Source organism: Papio anubis, chromosome 4 (genome assembly GCF_008728515.1).
Source record: "Papio anubis isolate 15944 chromosome 4, Panubis1.0, whole genome shotgun sequence".
NCBI classification, from domain to species: Eukaryota; Metazoa; Chordata; class Mammalia; order Primates; family Cercopithecidae; genus Papio; species Papio anubis.
In genome coordinates, this window is record NC_044979.1 from 71,859,486 (window position 1) to 71,876,490 (window position 17,005).

The following is a 17,005-nucleotide window of genomic DNA, read 5'->3' on the forward strand; positions in this document are numbered from 1 at the left end:
ATATCCCTATCTCACAGAAAGTGAAGGAAATACACAGTAGTATTAACAAGCTAAGTTCTCATTTTTCAGAGTAGAAAGTCAATAGATATTACTGAGGTTTAAATATCAAGAACTAGAGCAACAGCATATTATCTAAATTTATGGATACCATAAACAGAAGCACTAAAAACAGACAGTGAAAAGAAGTTGTATCTGAGTAGTGGGAATAGGGATAGTTGGGGCAGGAGCTTTGCCTTTTTTGTCACAAGCCCTTTCATACTACTTAGTATTGGTATTAATGTCATGATTACAAAAAAGCTGGGGGTGGGGGAGTGGAAATTATTTAATATTCCTTCCATTAAGAGGTGGTGTATGTCTCTACCTCTTGAATCCCTGGGGCTTTGAACTCAAATGTAAACAACAGAATGTGGCATAATGAACACTGCTTGTTCTCAGGGACACTAACTTTTAAAGCCATGAGCCAACATGTATGTGCGTTCAACTATTCTGAAGCTTTGATGCTGAATGGAAGTCCAGGCCACCTGGTGTAGGTCAGTATAGATGCTCTGTTCAAAAACCCGAGCTCAGATTCCAGCCTTTGCCAACCAACTTGCATGAACCACCAGGCTTGAAAGTGAAGATGCCTAGATTAATCAAACTCCCAGTTTTTGAGTCATTTCCAGCTGACGTCCCAGACATCTTGGAACAGAGATATGCCATTCTCACTGTGCTCTGTCTGAATTCCCTGCCTGCTAAATTCATGACTATAAGATAATGGTTGTTTTAAGCCCCCTACATGTTGGGGTAATTTACTACATAGCAATATTAACCAGCAACATTGCTTTAATAGAAAAATGTAATTATTTTAAACAAAAAGCTGCAAATAACTCTCCTTACCTGCAAACTTTGGTACTCTATTAACAACTTCCTTTGCAAATATATCTACACTGACTGGGGAACACTGTAAGTTTTTCTTCTTTTCTATTCTATTACACCCTCTCTTCCTTCCTTCTTTCCCTTCTTTTCCTTAATTCTTTTATTACTATATGTTATATAAATTATTTATATATATAATTAGTTTATTGCTATGTAATATATTAGTATTATCAGTGATGTCACAACCCTGTTATGTGATCACAATAAACTATTCTAAGCAGAGGAGGAAGGTGCTTGGAATGGTAGCCCCAAACAGGAGTAATGGGACAAGGTTCATAATGGGACTGGCCACTTGGGCTTCACTGCTTGTAAAGGCAGCTATAGCCATTTATATAAGGCTCTTTAGGGGAATGTATGTCAGTATTTTAATATGACATACGTATTACATGGGCATCCCTACTTGTAAGGACAGCTATGGCCATTTATATAAAGCTCTTTAGGGAAAGATACAATATGACTCTTTAGAAGTCATATTTTAATATAACTAATTTTAGAGTAAAACAAAAATGAGCAGTCACAGCCCAGAGAATCTTAAACCATGTTCACAAATTTCCATCAAAACATGTAAATTGATTCTGCAAAAACTGACATGATTTAAAATATCACTAAAATATCACTTAATATTGGCATAAAATTATGTTCATAATTTAATGAAAACAGTAGTGGAAGAATTAGCTTAGAAAGGGTATATCTCAGTGTCCAATCTACTTGCCAATCATTACATTATTAAATAACTCCTAATTCCTAGGTCAGAATCCAATTTACTACCTATTAGAGACTATGTAATTTTGAAGAGTTTTAAATGCAATACTGAGTGAATAGAAAAATAAAATATCTAATAAATTGTAGTGTTAATTTACATTTTTACTGTCAATAAAGTTACTGTGAAAACAGTAATCTTTAGTCATGGCTTAACTATTTATTCAGTCAGTCGTTTACTCAACTGATATTTACCAGGCAGTGTTCTGGATGCTGGAGATAATGCAGTGAGCAAAACAAAAATTCTTGCCCTCAGGGAGCTTATATTCTAATGGGAAGCTGACATTCAACATTAATCCACACAAATATTCAACAGGCAATTGAGTGCTAGGCACACTGGGCAATGCAAAAATGATTAAAATAAGGTGCCCAAGAAAAAGCAGACGGCAATGCCATTTTATTTTTGCAGAATTGTAAGAATGATAATCTGAGTTTACTCATTCCATAAGCACTGGTTTGAGGGCTTTCTAAATATGGCAGAATTTTCATATACTTTCAGATCACTAGGTTTCAGATTTTGAAGTTTATCAAGAAACAGATCTACTCGCAGGCCGGGCGCGGTGGCTCAAGCCTGTAATCCCAGCATTTTGGGAGGCCGAGACGGGCGGATCACGAGGTCAAGAGATCGAGACCATCCTGGCTGACACGGTGAAACCCCGTCTCTACTAAAAAATACAAAAACTTAGCCGGGCGAGGTGGCGGGCGCCTGTAGTCCCAGCTACTTGGGAGGCTGAGCCAGGAGAATGGCGTAAACCCAGGAGGTGGAGCTTGCAGTGAGCTGAGATCCGGCCACTGCACTCCAGCCTGGGCGACAGAGCCAGACTCCGTCTCAAAAAAAAAAAAAAAAGAAAAGAAACAGATCTACTCGCTATCCCAAGTTCTCTTACTGTTTTTTCTATTTTCTCTCTCACTGCTACTTTAACTTAGCTTATCTTCTGCCACCTCCTTCCCTTCTTTTAATGAGCATGTTGTGCTTTCAGATACATAAATACATTAAATACATCTCTAGACCATTTTCTATTTGCCTAATGATCGATTCACCTCTTACTTTTATCAACTAAAGTGAAAAAAGAAAAGAAAAAAAAAACTTATACCATCTTTCCTAAACAAAGATGCTTCTCTTGACTCATCTCAAAAGTCTAGTTTTTCTAGGATTGGATTGGTACCACCAAGTCAGTCACATTCATACAGCTCTCCTTGAAATCAGTTCCATCACTTTGGGTCAGTCAACACTTGAGGAGTAATGAATGTGAAATAGACTTATTCCCTTTACAAAACTTTAGCTGAGAACCCAAGTGGCATCAGTTCTAGTCTAATCAGCTAGAATTTAAACACCCACTGATTAAGTTCCATGGGCTTAAAATAATTTGTAAGAATAAGCAGAATGTTACAACTCTTCTTTTGTGTCTTAATATGTTAAAAAAAAAAAAAGTGTCATTTCAAAGAAGCTATGTTCTCCCAGTTCCAGGGAACTTACATTATTTAAATGTATTTCATTCATGATCGGCACTGGGAGTCCCTTCTAGCCCAGTCTCCAAATCTGTCTCCTGGTTTCTCATGGTTCAACAAGAAAATATCCCATTTTACCCAAGGTTATTTAATAACTTTTTAAAAGTGATTCTACATGGTTGAAACGTATATCAGCTAAAACTCCCAACTTGAAATGACTCAGTCTCTTGGGTTCTTCTAAAAAGTTTTAAAATGTACTGGTCTGAGTAAACTAAACTTTTAAACTAAAGCTTAAAAGTCTACCCTTGAAATGCAAAGATACCTTTTTTCCAGAAAAAGTTCTTGTTATTTGTAGAGACAGGGTCTCCCTATGTTGCGCAGGCTGCTCTCTAACTTCTAGGCTCAAGCCATCTTCCCGCCCTAGCCTCTCAAAGTGCTAGAATTACAGGTGTGAGCCACTGTGCCTGGTCTTTTGTTTTTCTTGTTGTGCTGCTGGAAAGGTGTGAGTGTTAATGTTCCTAACTTTATACTTTGTACTTTCTAAAAATAAAAGTATTTTAGGAAAAATAAATGTTTTTTTTCCTAATCATTAGGAAATTCTACCAAAGAAATTATGAGATTACTTTGCCATAAAAGGAAACAAAAGAAAAAAAAGAAAGTAAATTCACTAAGATTAGTGCCCCTAAAGGAGAACTGCTTCATTGCTGTGAATAGAAATCTTAATGATTTAAACCGAGGATATAAAACAAAATTTTAAATGTCATAAGGCAGTCACACCATAGGAACAGCCTCAGAAAATAAACAAGCAGAAATTCCAATGTGACATAAAAATGAAAAATTCTGTTTGAGATTTTGAAATTAAAAAAAAAAAAAGAAAGAGAAAGAACAAGGAAAGAATCCAACTCCTCTTTGGGTTAATCTGAAATACAGAAGAAATCATCAAGCTCCCATCAGTTTTGACAATGTGTTCTCAGGAGCATTTGGTCCACAGACACTCCTACAATAAACCCATTAATAAACAGGAAAGAGCACTGGGTAAACACAACACCAATATCCAATACCCAAATAAAAGATTATATTTTACTTTAATTATTATAAACTCAATACACATCTTTTCAGAAATACCTAGCTCCATTCATACCTTCACAATGTGAGGTGCAATGGAAAGTGCTACCAATCAGTAATACAGATATCTATGTACATGTCAGTTTCTTCCAGGAAATTAAAAACTACTTGAGAGCAGGAATTCATTTTGTTAATAATACCTTATATTTGTATAATATTGGATCTTTGTATATATAATTTCATTTGATCAGAGTAAACTACTAAGGTCTCAAGAGTAGTAGTAATTCCTATTTCATTGTGGGGATATGGCAGCCAAGAGACATGAGGAATTTATCCTAGGTCACTCAACTATTAAATAATAAGTAGAGGAATCAGGATAAGAATCAGTTTTCTGACTCCTAGTCCACAAGTAGGAATTTTAAAAACTTATTATTATGGAAAATTTCAAACATATATAAATGCAGAGACACTAGTACAATAAAACTCCACAGTTTCAACAGTGATCAACTCATAGTCCACTCTTATTGCATGTCTACCCCATTTTGAAACAAATTCCAGACCTCATACCATTTTTTTGGTAAACATTTCAATATGCACTTTTTGTGACTGCTGCCTTAATCCCATTTAACAAAGCGTTGAATATAGCAGATGCTCAAAAATACTTGCTGAATGCTAGAGACCTCACCTGTATTTTCAGACATGATTACTCATTTCTAACTAAAAAAAATTAAATTCCGAATTTCTAAATGACACATATTCTGTCATTCACAAATACTTATTCAGGGTTACAAGACGCCAGACATCATGCTAAATGCTTGGGATACTGCAAGGAACAAGACAATACAATCCCTTCTTTCAAGAATCTTGTATTCCACTGTTCTGCATGCACATGTGCGTGCACACACACATACACACACACACACACACCCCAACCATGTGTGTCTTAAGAAACTGGAATGAGTTCAAACTGGAAGAATATTTCTTAACTAAACCTACCAGTTTGTCAAGATGGAATCTAAATTCTCTGTACACAAATTATGAATAGGAGTAGAAGACAAGGCTTAAATGAGATTCAGAATCATCTTTTATAGAAATTATTAGGACGGTTTTACCTAATTCTGCTCTAACAGGTTTTCCACTATTGAAAGCCAAAGAAATTAAAATTAATGGGAAAAATAAAAGAATTCAAGCAATTGATCAAAATGTATTTATAATACCTTACTTTCTTACATTTGAAATGTTCAAATTATTTTCAGCTTTTACTGAATGTATGCTCATTTCCTAATGTTAATGTCTTATTTGCAGTATATAAATTAAGTCCAAGGTTGCACAGTTAACTATAAGAATGAATTACTTAAACTTTAAAACTCACTTTCATATAAACTGTACAGATTGGAGTAAAACAAAAATGAAACTTCCTTTTTTCAGCATTTCCTAAATTATTTCCCAGGAAATCCAATAAGTGTAATCCAATATACAGATCCATTCTCTCTCCTTGACACTCCGTAGTATTAACATTATTTCACATGATAGAAATAATTCATATGGTGTCCTCCTTTATAACTGGACCCCTTTTCAATGATTTCACTCACTTGTTACATATGCACCTTATATTCACTGGATATAGGTATAAACGGACATGATCACAAGACACTCTCTGCCTTGAAGAGCTTACAAATGGGGTGTGAAAGGGTAGAGAGTCAGAAGAGGTCTGTCAACGGAGTTAACATTCCATCTTACCTAACAGAAATAATATTAGGTGGTAGATATATGCTAAGTGCCATACAGGAGGTCCAAAGTTACCAGGACTCAAAGGAAGCAGAAATGTTATCCAAATCGAGGTATTAAGGAATACAGAAAAAAGAAAGTGACGTTTGAGGTTGGCCCTGAAGGATAAGCAGAATTTCAAGTGGAGAGTGGTGCAGGAGAGGCACATTCAGAGATCTGTTCAAATTAAAGTTACAGACGTGGATGGCAAGAAATCCATTAGGGCAAATGGAGTAGTTCATTTATCTGTAGGATACACATTAACAAATTCAGGGGAAGAACATGAGAATATCCTGTCAAAGCCGAAGCTAATACAATATTGAAGATAAAAAATGGATAGTCAGGAAAAGTTTAAATATGAGTAAGTATTTGAAGACTCTTACTAAATAGACTTCACGTATGTATGCCTTACAGTTAATATCCACAGATCTCTCAATGTCAACAGTCCAAGATACTTGCTAATGCGGTATACAACTCTAAAAGGATGAAAAGTGCTCATCTAAGGGGTTTAAAATTTAATTTATTCAACTTAATTCAATCAATCAGGAAACATATATGGGTTAACTAATGGTTATGGACACCTTGTTATTTATGGATATAAAATACACAATCCTGGTCCTCAAGTCAGCAAACATAAAGTCACTAAACTGAAAATACTTTTACATCTCAAGGGATTTTTTTTCTGGTATTTGCAATGACCATCAGTCATCCTCTCCTGCTAATGTTTAATATAAACCTCTGTCTGAATCTTAGCCATCCTCAATCAGTTTATATCTACAATGCATATAATCACAGAATAAAACTGTTCACTAATAATCTGATAATTTTTTGCATTCATAAAACAACTCAAATTTTATTATTATTAAACAGATCAAAGGGAGTTGAACTAGGTTAAATCTAAGACTTCTTCCAATTAAAAAAATCCTTATGCTGTGATTCTAATTCTACTGAACTAAATCCTTTAGGAAGGCCAGAGAATAGGAATAATTTAAATGGTTACTTAAATTACAAAGCCAGTAGATGTCCAAATTTCGACAAACTACTATAGACAAAGGAGATGGTCAAAAATGTTTCATAATAAGCCTGACTCAAATGGACTTCCAGACTACCAATGTACACTTGCACAGATTCCTGCCTCATGCCTTACGGTCCCCCCTCGTTCAACTCTCAGGCAAGAGCAGCTACATGTACAGCTGGTAAAATGAAAATCAGGTATGGCAGCAAACTGGTGATATTCAAGACAACTACCTAGTAGCTCTTGGAAAAATCTTTTCTCTGACTGCCGGCCTGCCTGCTCCACCAAACCTAGCATCTATGGATCATCACTCAAATGGTGACCTTCATGTAAGAATGCTTGTTATCAACCACTGGTGCGTTTTCAGTGGTGCCTCCTGGATCTTGGACAAAGCCCAACATCATACACACTACCTTCTCCTGTTAGCAATTCACTGACACCCAGATTTCATCTCTGCTGTGTTCTGTTACATCAAGAAGCTCGGAATTAATTTACTTCCTGTGAAGACAGAGCAACTCATCTGAACCTCAAGAGAAAGAGCAATAGTGTGATTAGTTCCTCAGGAGGCACGGAAAACACGTATTTGCTTATGTGTCTGATGGTTGTTATGCCATCTAATTTTTAAGTATTATGACATTTATTTCATTAACCAGAATGTTATATAAGGTGCCAGAGTCACATTATGTAATATTCCATTCATCAGACAAGTACTAAGCATTTCAATTTTTCCTATTCCTCTTTGTCTAAAATGAATTCAATATTAATGAATTACCTATATTATTTACCTGTATTATCATTTAACTATAGCTATTTTAAATTACTATAATTAATTTAAATTATCATAATTATAGCACAACTTCCTTAAAAGAAGAATTTACTAGAATAATACTTTTGTAGGGATAACTTCAGTATGGCATACTGCAGAATTCAGGAATTTCCTGAATTGTTATTCACTTATTGTTATGTCATTTATTCCTGGCAAACTGTCACTTTTGTCTACATACAGTTCATTTTTTCCAAACTAGAAATGTACTCACCTGATTTAACTGCTTTCATCAAACAAAAATTGCTACTTAGTTTTAAGAACAAGTTAATAACTTTAAAATGGCATGATAGACAAGTAGCTTGACCTCCAGAGTGTCTTCCAACCCTAATATCCATGGTTTTACAATGATAGGCTGTATGTATGGTGTGTTTCCTTCTTAAAAAACTTTCCTAAGAAATCATTAATAGTGAGGCATTTGTTTTTTAAAAAAAGAAATAATTTATTTTTAATAGAAACCTATTTGCATAAATATTCATTTACCCATGTCTTAAACATAGGAAAATATCCCCAAAGATATTCAAGTTTATACAAGTTTTCCTCTTATAGACCTTTGTTGTCCTTGATTCCACAGAGAGATTCTAATAATTCTATGTTGATAATAGTTGTATAAAAGGGATGTAACTGCAATGTCAAAAATTCAGCATTATCAAGTTCTTCTGCAGAAACAAAAAATGAGCAGAATACCACTGTGAAAATGTTTATTTACTAAACAACCTTGATAAATTAGAAACTTTTCAAGGAACTCTCAGAGACAGAAAGAAGAAACATACTTTTAACATACTGATATTTAAAAGGAGAATTAAACTCCTGCTTTTCCTGCTTTTATTGAAAAAAGCCCTAGTAAATGTATTATTCAACCACACAAATAGCAATTTTATTCAGAAGGATTCTCATGAACTAATCCAATTGAAGACCTGGCTTTACAGAGTCAAATATGTAATGTTTCCTTCACCCTGTTAACAATTAGGTTTTCTAGAGAAAATCATATTTTTATTCACGTTTTATGCTATATATTACTAAGAGCTTTAAAAGAGAGAGAAAATTAGAAAACTCTCCTTGAATAATCATTAAGCTTTACAGCCTTTTCTTTGGGTTTTTTGTTTTGTTTTGTTTTTAAAGCAGTGACTAAATATTCTAATTATAATATTTAAACATCACAAGTTTATTCACTGATACGTAATGACTTTTAGTTTCCAGAGGCAATACTTGAATTTGAATTGCTTTCACTGTTACACTAATAAATTTAATCCCTAGAGACAATACAGGTAAGCACTTGCTTGTATCTTTCTTACAGAACATGATCCAGTCATGTATCAGGGTTATGGTGATCATCTTATTCCTTCAAACATGGGAAGAACTGCTTCAGGAGTAGCCAGATGTGATTTACCCAGGTATCTTTCCCAGCACCTAGCCCCATGGTTTCTAAAGCACATGCCCTTCCTAAATCCTTTCTGAATAAATGGAGCTCAAATGTTTACTTATATTAGCTATGTGTCAGTATCTCATATAGATCAATCCCTATGTCCCCAAGGTAAAATTTAATCTTCAAAAGGCACTTGATTCTGATTAGCCTTTTGGTTATGTTGCCTACTCAATCAGGAAATTCCTGGTAACCGGATTATCAGAAATATCTGTTCTATAAAACTGGTTAAGTATAACAAAACAAGGCAATTAAAATAAAAATGAGTAAATTTTTAAAGAGAAGAAAAAACTGCTCATCTCATTACAAGGCAAGTTCTACAAGTGCAGAGACTTTTCCAGGCTTGTTCACTGCTATATCCCCAACTTCTAGAAGAGTCTGGCACATAGTAGACCCTCAGTAAATATGTGGTGAATGAACTGACTGCTGACAAAACATGCTATTATGTTATCTCTTGTTTTTAGTTCAGGCTGTTAAAACAGGATCCATTTGTGCAGTGCAGAAACTCCAACACAGGTTCACAGTGAAGTCTTATTCTGGCAAAGGTTCCAGGATTTGGGATTACCAAATGTAAAAAAAGAGTAAATTTACTTCCCACACACTGACTGGCTGATCAAGTGAGGGTCTGGGATACATCAAGTGCAGGTAAGCAAGAATTTCAAGTCATTATCCCTGTGCATGCAGGCAGTACCAGTGCCAGCAATAACAAGTCAGCTTTTCTGGCAAATCCACCAAAATTAAATCTTAAACTTTTGAAAAAACTAATATGTGTATTATGCTCCTGTTAGCTTAGAGGCTTAACTATCTGTGGGGAGGGCCTATAATTATGATCAATTACTTACGACTTGAAGGTACTTATAACAGCATCTGCCCTTTTAAGAAACCATTAAAGAACCAGGCTTAAGACTGTAAAACTAATCCTAGGGGCAATAATAAATCACAGGTTTGGGGACCCAACTTTGACAGCTCTCCCTTGGAAAGAAAAGAATTGCTGTCAACTATCCTTATTTCCTGACCCTGTCTGAGCAAATATTAGCAACCTCTAAAATCCAGAATTCTTAGTCTGGCCAAGTAAGTCATGGGGACCAATGGTTGTTCCAAGACAGAGGCAAAAGAGAAGAAATAGGAAGGAAACAAAAAGGGAATGAAGATCTGTAGCTCACGAGGGTGACATCATCAATAATTTCCTCAAGTATCACTGAATTTCATGGCTCGGTGACTGACAGTCTTTTCTGACATCCTACAGGCTAATTATCCTCAAGTAGCTTCTTGGTTCCAGAACCTGTAATGTCTGGGTTTGAATACGGTTTATTCTACAAAAAAGGTCAGGTGAGTTGACTCCTCCCTGCGAAGTTGCTCCATGGCAAGAGACCTACTAATCTGCTGAAATGCAAACAATCCTTTAGATATCTGAAGTACTTTTACATTTACAAAGTGCTTTCACATACACCATCTCATTTTATTCTCACGACTTTAACAGGTAGGTGCCATCATGTAAAAGGTGCCACTTAACATGTAAAATAACTTCAGAAAACAATGCCTTTGTCTTCAGTTCATAAGTATATCCTCCTGAAATTCACAGTACAGAATCCAAGTCATGGGTCGTTAGAAACGTCTAGAAACACATCAATCTCAGGAGGATAAATCAAGAGAATAGGATGGATCAGACAAAATCTACAAGCACAATGGCAGAAAGTGTGCCTCTGTTATAAGAATGGCGTGAGCTTTGTAAACAATAGTGTTATACAGGGGTGCCTCTGTAGTACCTCTGTGTTGGAGGGACATTATTCATTCATACACATGATAATGACCCTTAATTGGATACTCCATAGGTAACAGACAAAATAAAACAAGAACTTTTCGTCTTAAAATTGTAGTGGTGGAATTCATCCTTCGGTATGTATTCAGGTGATTCCTCTGGGATGACAACTGAGTTACAGGGGGCTAAATGTACCCTCTCTTTTTCCCTCCAATATCACAAAGAGCCCCCAAAAGGGATTTTGTTGTTTTTAACAAAGAAAATACACACTAAAAAAGTCATCTATAGCTTTTTTATATATAATCTCATCTTCTAAAACACTCATTCTCGCAATCTCAGTATCTTTTGTCCTTCCTTCACTAGCTAAAGCAGAGGTATAATGCGGTTCCAACTTCATAACCATTTACTGCCTTATTTATGTATTTATGATTCTTTGATGCTTTCTAGCTTCAGTCTAAACTGCGTTGAGAACAAAGCACCGCACAAATCACCAGCCTGGGAAAAGAGGAGACAAGTTAAAACCTCCGAGGAAGATTCTGTAGCTACTTGGTCTCTCTGAGTCTGTAGAGAGTTTGGTATTTCAAAGGTCAGTCTTGGGTCTCTCCACTTTGATGACTAATGTTAAATTGTTTGACTTTTTACAAAAATATTTAGCTGTGCTTATTTACATAATTTCATCCTCAGCGCACACAGTAGGCATGTATTTGTTGAACAGAAGCCCTATATGGATGAGAAAAAAGATCTTTCTGCTACACATTTTCTCAAGATCGAGAAAAGTAAAATCACAATCCAATTTGTAGTTTTTGTACAACCCGATTTGTAGAAGGCATTCCTTTTTAATGTAAAGCTATGCATCTCTGTTTAAAAAGGAAAAGGATGACACAACCAAACAATGTCAACCACACAATGGGGAAATTCCAGGATCACTAAGAAAACACCACTATCCTAAGTCACACATTTTCATTTAATACTGGTTACCACGCAGGAGAGAGTAAGAACTGCTGTCTCCCCACTCACTCGCACACCCCATCTGGGAAAAGCATGGGCAGAACATTTATGATCTAACCATCCCACATCTTGGACTCACATTTAACCCTTTGGAGAATTAGTCTAAAGAGTATGTCCGCCCAGAGATATAAAGTAAAACAGACACAGGGATAACAGTTTTGGAACAAATTTTTATGACGCTGTTTGAAATTGGGCATCAGCACTCAAACTCCTTAGACCACCAGCAGTCATTCTTATTACGCAACTTTAATAAAGAGAAACTGAGAGTATGACTGGCAAAAATATTATGATGTTTCTGCATCTTCTTAACCTGATTTACACTAGGCTCCACCCATAAAGTTCCCACTGATTACCACACAGCATCCTCATTCTCCAGTCTCACCTACTAGGTCTTTCAAAAATTCCCCAACGGCATGGCCAGTAAAAATATGCGGGAGCTAGCGGGGCATGTCTCCGGTTGGCTTATCCTGTCCCTAAAACGCACCCACCTCCCCCGGACCCTCCTTCAGGGAGGGCAGGGAGAAAACGCTTCTAAGTTGCACAGCTGCAGGGAAGCCTGCGCAGGTCATGTTTTTTGACTCGTCTTTCGGCTCGCTGTCTGGCAAGGTCACCGGCTCTGGCTCGCGGCTCTGTCGACAAAACTTAACTCTCACTCTGTAAGATCAACAAGTCGCGCAGGACCTCCCCAGTCGCCCTCTGCCCCACACCTTTCTGGGCCTGAGGATTCCCGGCTCGGCCCTCCCCGCGCGCGCGGCCCCAGACTGCAAGGGCGCAGCTCCCTGGCTCACCTGACCACGTTGGGGTGCTCGAAGGTCTCCAGGTGCCTCAGCACCGCCACCTCGCGGATGGTGGAAAGCGGCATGCCCTCCTCGCCCGTCTGCACCCGCACGCGCTTCAACGCCACGAAACGGCCTCCGTTCTTCAAGTCGCGGGCCTTGAACACCTTCCCATAGGCGCCCTCCCCGATCTCCGCCACGCATTCGTACTGCTGGTCAGCGCGGCACAGGCCGTCCTTCTCCATGCCGCCTGGACGCCGCCCGGCGCGTCGCCGCTGGGGCGGGCGGGGGGTGCGCTCAACTAGCTGGCGGCCGCCGCTAGCCTACTCCGGGGCTCCCCGGAGATTGGTCTAGCTTTCCTTGCTCCCTGCTGGCTCAGGCGCTCGGGCGCTGGGGCTCTCGCGGCTGCGGAGGCTGGATGGAGCGACCTCCCCGCGGGGCTGGCGTAACTCTGGTGCCGCCGCCGCGAAACTCCGCCTGCAGAGTCGCTGCTGCCGCCGCCTGAGAAGCGAGCCGATCCCTCCTCTTCCCTCCCCGAAGCGAAGTCCTCAGCACAGACAGAGACGATTACATAGCCTCTGCCCAAGCGCGTCTCAGTCCAGAATCATTGCACCTAAAGGAGGAGACGGGAGGATAAGAAGAAAGTGCAATCAGACAGCCCAGAAGCCTTCCTCGGGGTTCCTCCAGACTCCCCTCCTCCTCCTTTACGAAGCCTCCATCGCTACCCTCCGCGCGCTCCTGCCCTCTCCCAAGCCGCTTAATCCTTCCTGGTTCCTCCGAGAAAAGCGAAGTTACTTTTCTTTCCCTGCAGGGCTGAAGCCGTCTTCGCGCGGAGAGGTTGCAGGGGCCCCTCGGGGATGAGCGAGCGGCGCGGGACGCAGTGGAACGGGAGGGGGCGTGCCGAGCAGCCCAGAGTGTGCCGGGAGCGCGGGGGAGGGGAGGCGCCGGGCACGTCAATGTCACGGCTTAATATTTATCCCTATATCATTGTGTTGCGTCGCTACCCTCCCCGCCTCCTGAGGCCCGGACGTGCAGGGAGATGGGGTCCAGGGGTGCCGGAGGGCGTTCAAGGGTCGCGCACAAGCTGGAGCGGAAGGACTGTGGGTCCATCCGTGTGGGGCCGCAGAATGTGGGTGGGGGCTCCCAGGACCCTGTAACCCGATGCTGTGAGTGTGCGAGAAGGGGTGGTCAGACATCTGCTCAGAAATTGCTTCCTTTCTTTCTACTTTCAGTTTTTCTACGAGGAGACATTTAAAAACGACTCGCATACACAAATGGTCTCTTTGGGGTAAAGGAGTCTCGGTTGGAAACGGAATTCTCTCTCCGACTGGGAGGACCTCCCTGGTGGAAACCTTGGGAAGACCAGCCATCTGGTCGAGGAGGGTTGGGGCTAATCGGGGGTGGGCGAACGAGAGGTCCTGGGGGAGGGGAAGACACCGTCCCCCACGGGATCCCAAGGGTGGGAGAAAGGGGTGTTCGTCACAATTTCGCTTGTCGTCTTCTTAAAGAATAATTTCAGGAAGAGGATAGCTTAATCGCGCCTCGTCCTGAAGTTTTAAATTGATTTCGACCTGAGCAAAACTCAACCTCTCTTTCAAAGGGTGGGGGGTGGGGGGTTAAACCCTGCGCCTCCAGGGGTGAGAAACAAGGTCTCTGCCCTCGGGGCCCGGACTCGGGAACCTTTTCCCACTCCCAGGACCACCCCGCTGTAGGTAGCGGAGGTGGCTGCCCCATTCCCTCTCCGGCTAAAGGCCGGGTCCAGGCTGCAGCCGGACGCCCCCGGAGCCCTCTGCATAACAAAGCGCCGGAGAAGGGTACCCTAACTTTCCCTCCCCATTCAGCAGCTATCTGGGACCTAGGGAGCCTCCCTCCCCCACGGCCGCCGCGGCCTCGGCAGGACTTTCACCACGCTGGCCGCGTGTCCGGAATTCCCGGGGCACCTCGGAATTACCTGCCTCGCAACCGCTGGCCCGCTCGCCTTTTGCCAGGAATTAAACAAACGGCGCGACCCCCACGATGAGCGGGTGGAGCGGACCGCGGCGAAAGCAGAGCTTCTGGCACTCACTCCATTCAGAACTTTCCTTAAAAGCCGAGGAAAGAGCCCCCAAGGACTGCCCGGGCGTCTGAGCCAGGTCGAGGGCCACACAGGTAGCCGGGGAGCCGCCGCCGGCCGCCCAACCCGCCTCTCCTGCGTCCCCCCATCCCCCTCCCGCTCGAGTCTAGCCCCGGGCTCCGCAGCGAAGGAAGCGTCGGGGACGTCCCACCCCCGCAGGGAACTTCGCCTGCTGCCCCCGCCGGGCCCCGCACTACCCTGACTCTCCCCCCACTCGCCCCCCAGACGGTCGGCTTCGGCGGAGAGAAACGGGAGCAGCAATGCCTTTTCCCCCCCTCTCCTCCACTTTTTTTTTGTTGTTGTTGTTGCTTTCCCACGCTGGCTGAATGTGACTTGACCCCATTTCAAAAAAAGTTTGACATAGTGCTTCAACATTTCCGCATTCCTCCGCGACTACAAAGGCTGCAGCCGCCTCCTTCTGCTTTCTGTCTCTGCTCTCTGTCTTCACACTCAATGAAATCCTTCATGCGCCTCTCCCGAAGCCTGCCAAGCACCACAAGGGTCGCCACCAGCACGGCAACAAGAGGCCACACCGGGGACCGCGACTCCCGCGTGTGCGCACACGCAGATGCGCCCATATGCACACGGACGGGCGCCCTGCGGGGACAAGGGCTGCTCACTACGGGGCGTGTGTTTAACTCCAATATTTTAAATGATAAAAGTAAACTTGGAAACTAAAGCAAACGTGCGTCTTCGTGGGGCTCCAAGCCTGGGCACCGGCCGGCTGCGTGCACTCTTCTGTGCATAACACGCCCGCAGGAAGCCTGCGTTAACATTTATCTCGTGGAGGGGAAGGTGGAGCCCACACCCACACCTCAGCGAGCTGGCGAGGGAGTTTTCGTGGGGGAAATGCAAGCACATTCTCCAGCATGGAGTCCCTAGAGGCAGTGCATTTTGAACCCTAAATGTGAATTATTATGTGAATGTCCAAGTAGAGTTCCAGTTCCGTTTGGAGAAACTGGATGAGGAGTGTTCTGTGTGGGTGTGTGTGCGCACGGGTACGTGGAAGCAGGATCTCGGTGTCGCGGGTGTCCCTAGCGTAGGATCTCCCCCTCTCGTCAGATTAGAATCCTCTAGCTCCCCAAAACTGGCCCCCATAACCAACGCCGTCTCAGTTCGTAAGGGGTTAACCAAAGCCGATTCCAGGGAAACACAGGTCCCCCCACCCCCCGCCAGCCTCCACTTACCCCACCCACAGTTCTGCCTCGGACCCTGGCCAATCCCCCATATCTCCCCAGGGACCCCCCACCCCGCAGCCCACCCACCCGAGCGCACAGCTCCTCACCTGAGGGGCCCAGTCGCGTCGGGCCTCCTGAGGGGGCTGCGAGTGTCAGTCGGCTCTCCGCACGTGTCCGCGGCCTCGCGGAGCAGGTAATCAGACTCTGGGGAAGGAGTTACCAGCACTCTCTCCGGCGAGGGGGTGGGCACAGCGGCGGAGGGCGGAGGGAAGACGGAGGGCGCCGCCCGCGCCGCTAGCTGGGGGCGGACGGGGGCCGCGGGGCTCTGGCCGGCGCTGGGGGCCCCAGCCAGGGAGGCAGCGGGGGCGACCGCGCGGGGTGGGGGCAGGGACCCGAGAAGCCAACTCTGCCGGAGACCCACCCAGCGGCGAGGCTGGGGGCTCGTGGCGCAGTGGCAAGAAAGTGTGCAAATTAAAGCCTTCCGGAGAGAAAGGAGGCGGCCAAGCCCCGGCAGTGCTCCGAGCTCCGGGCTCCCTAGCTCCCTTCTACGAGTCGGGGGCTAGAAAGGCGCGGGGCGGGGGGGTGGGGGGGGGGGCAGGGGAGTTAAATGAAAATTTCCGGCTTTCACTGAAACTGTAGTAGGGGGATCCTGCGACTAAAATAAGCGGCGTTAGTGGGAGAGAGTGGGACGTGTCGTCGGGAGTCGGCGGAGTTTCCAAACCCAGGGTCGCCCAGAGTTGGGGTTTTGACAGGGTGAAGCAGGGGGTATCCTCACTGTGTGACGTGGACGGATGGGAAAAACACAAAACAACCAACAATAATTATGAAGGGCCGATGGGGGTGGTAAATACCAATACTTTCCAAGAAACTGAAAAATCAGACCAAAAAATAACTCTTCTCTTAAAAAAATAAAGAAAAAGTTTGGCAGGATGCCTTGCAGAAAAGAAAATACTAA

At 42.6% G+C, this 17,005-nt stretch overlaps 1 protein-coding gene across 4 annotated transcripts in view; it reads right to left on the minus strand.

Moving 5' to 3' along the window:
- Nucleotides 1-16,310, minus strand: part of CDK6 (cyclin dependent kinase 6) — a 235,517-nt gene extending 219,207 nt beyond the window's left edge. The window contains exons 1-2 of one of the 4 annotated variants that reach the window (XM_003896329.5): nt 16,158-16,310; nt 12,772-13,372 (exon numbers count right to left, since the gene is read on the minus strand). In XM_003896329.5, coding sequence (XP_003896378.2) covers nt 12,772-13,004 — 233 coding nt within the window. In that variant the 5' untranslated portion in view covers nt 13,005-13,372; nt 16,158-16,310. Of the gene's footprint in view, nt 1-12,771; nt 14,682-14,710; nt 14,976-16,157 lie in introns of those variants that run through there. The other 3 variants (XM_017956965.3, XM_003896328.5, XM_009203419.4) reach the window with 3 other exon arrangements.
- Nucleotides 16,311-17,005: the final 695 nt, after the last annotated feature.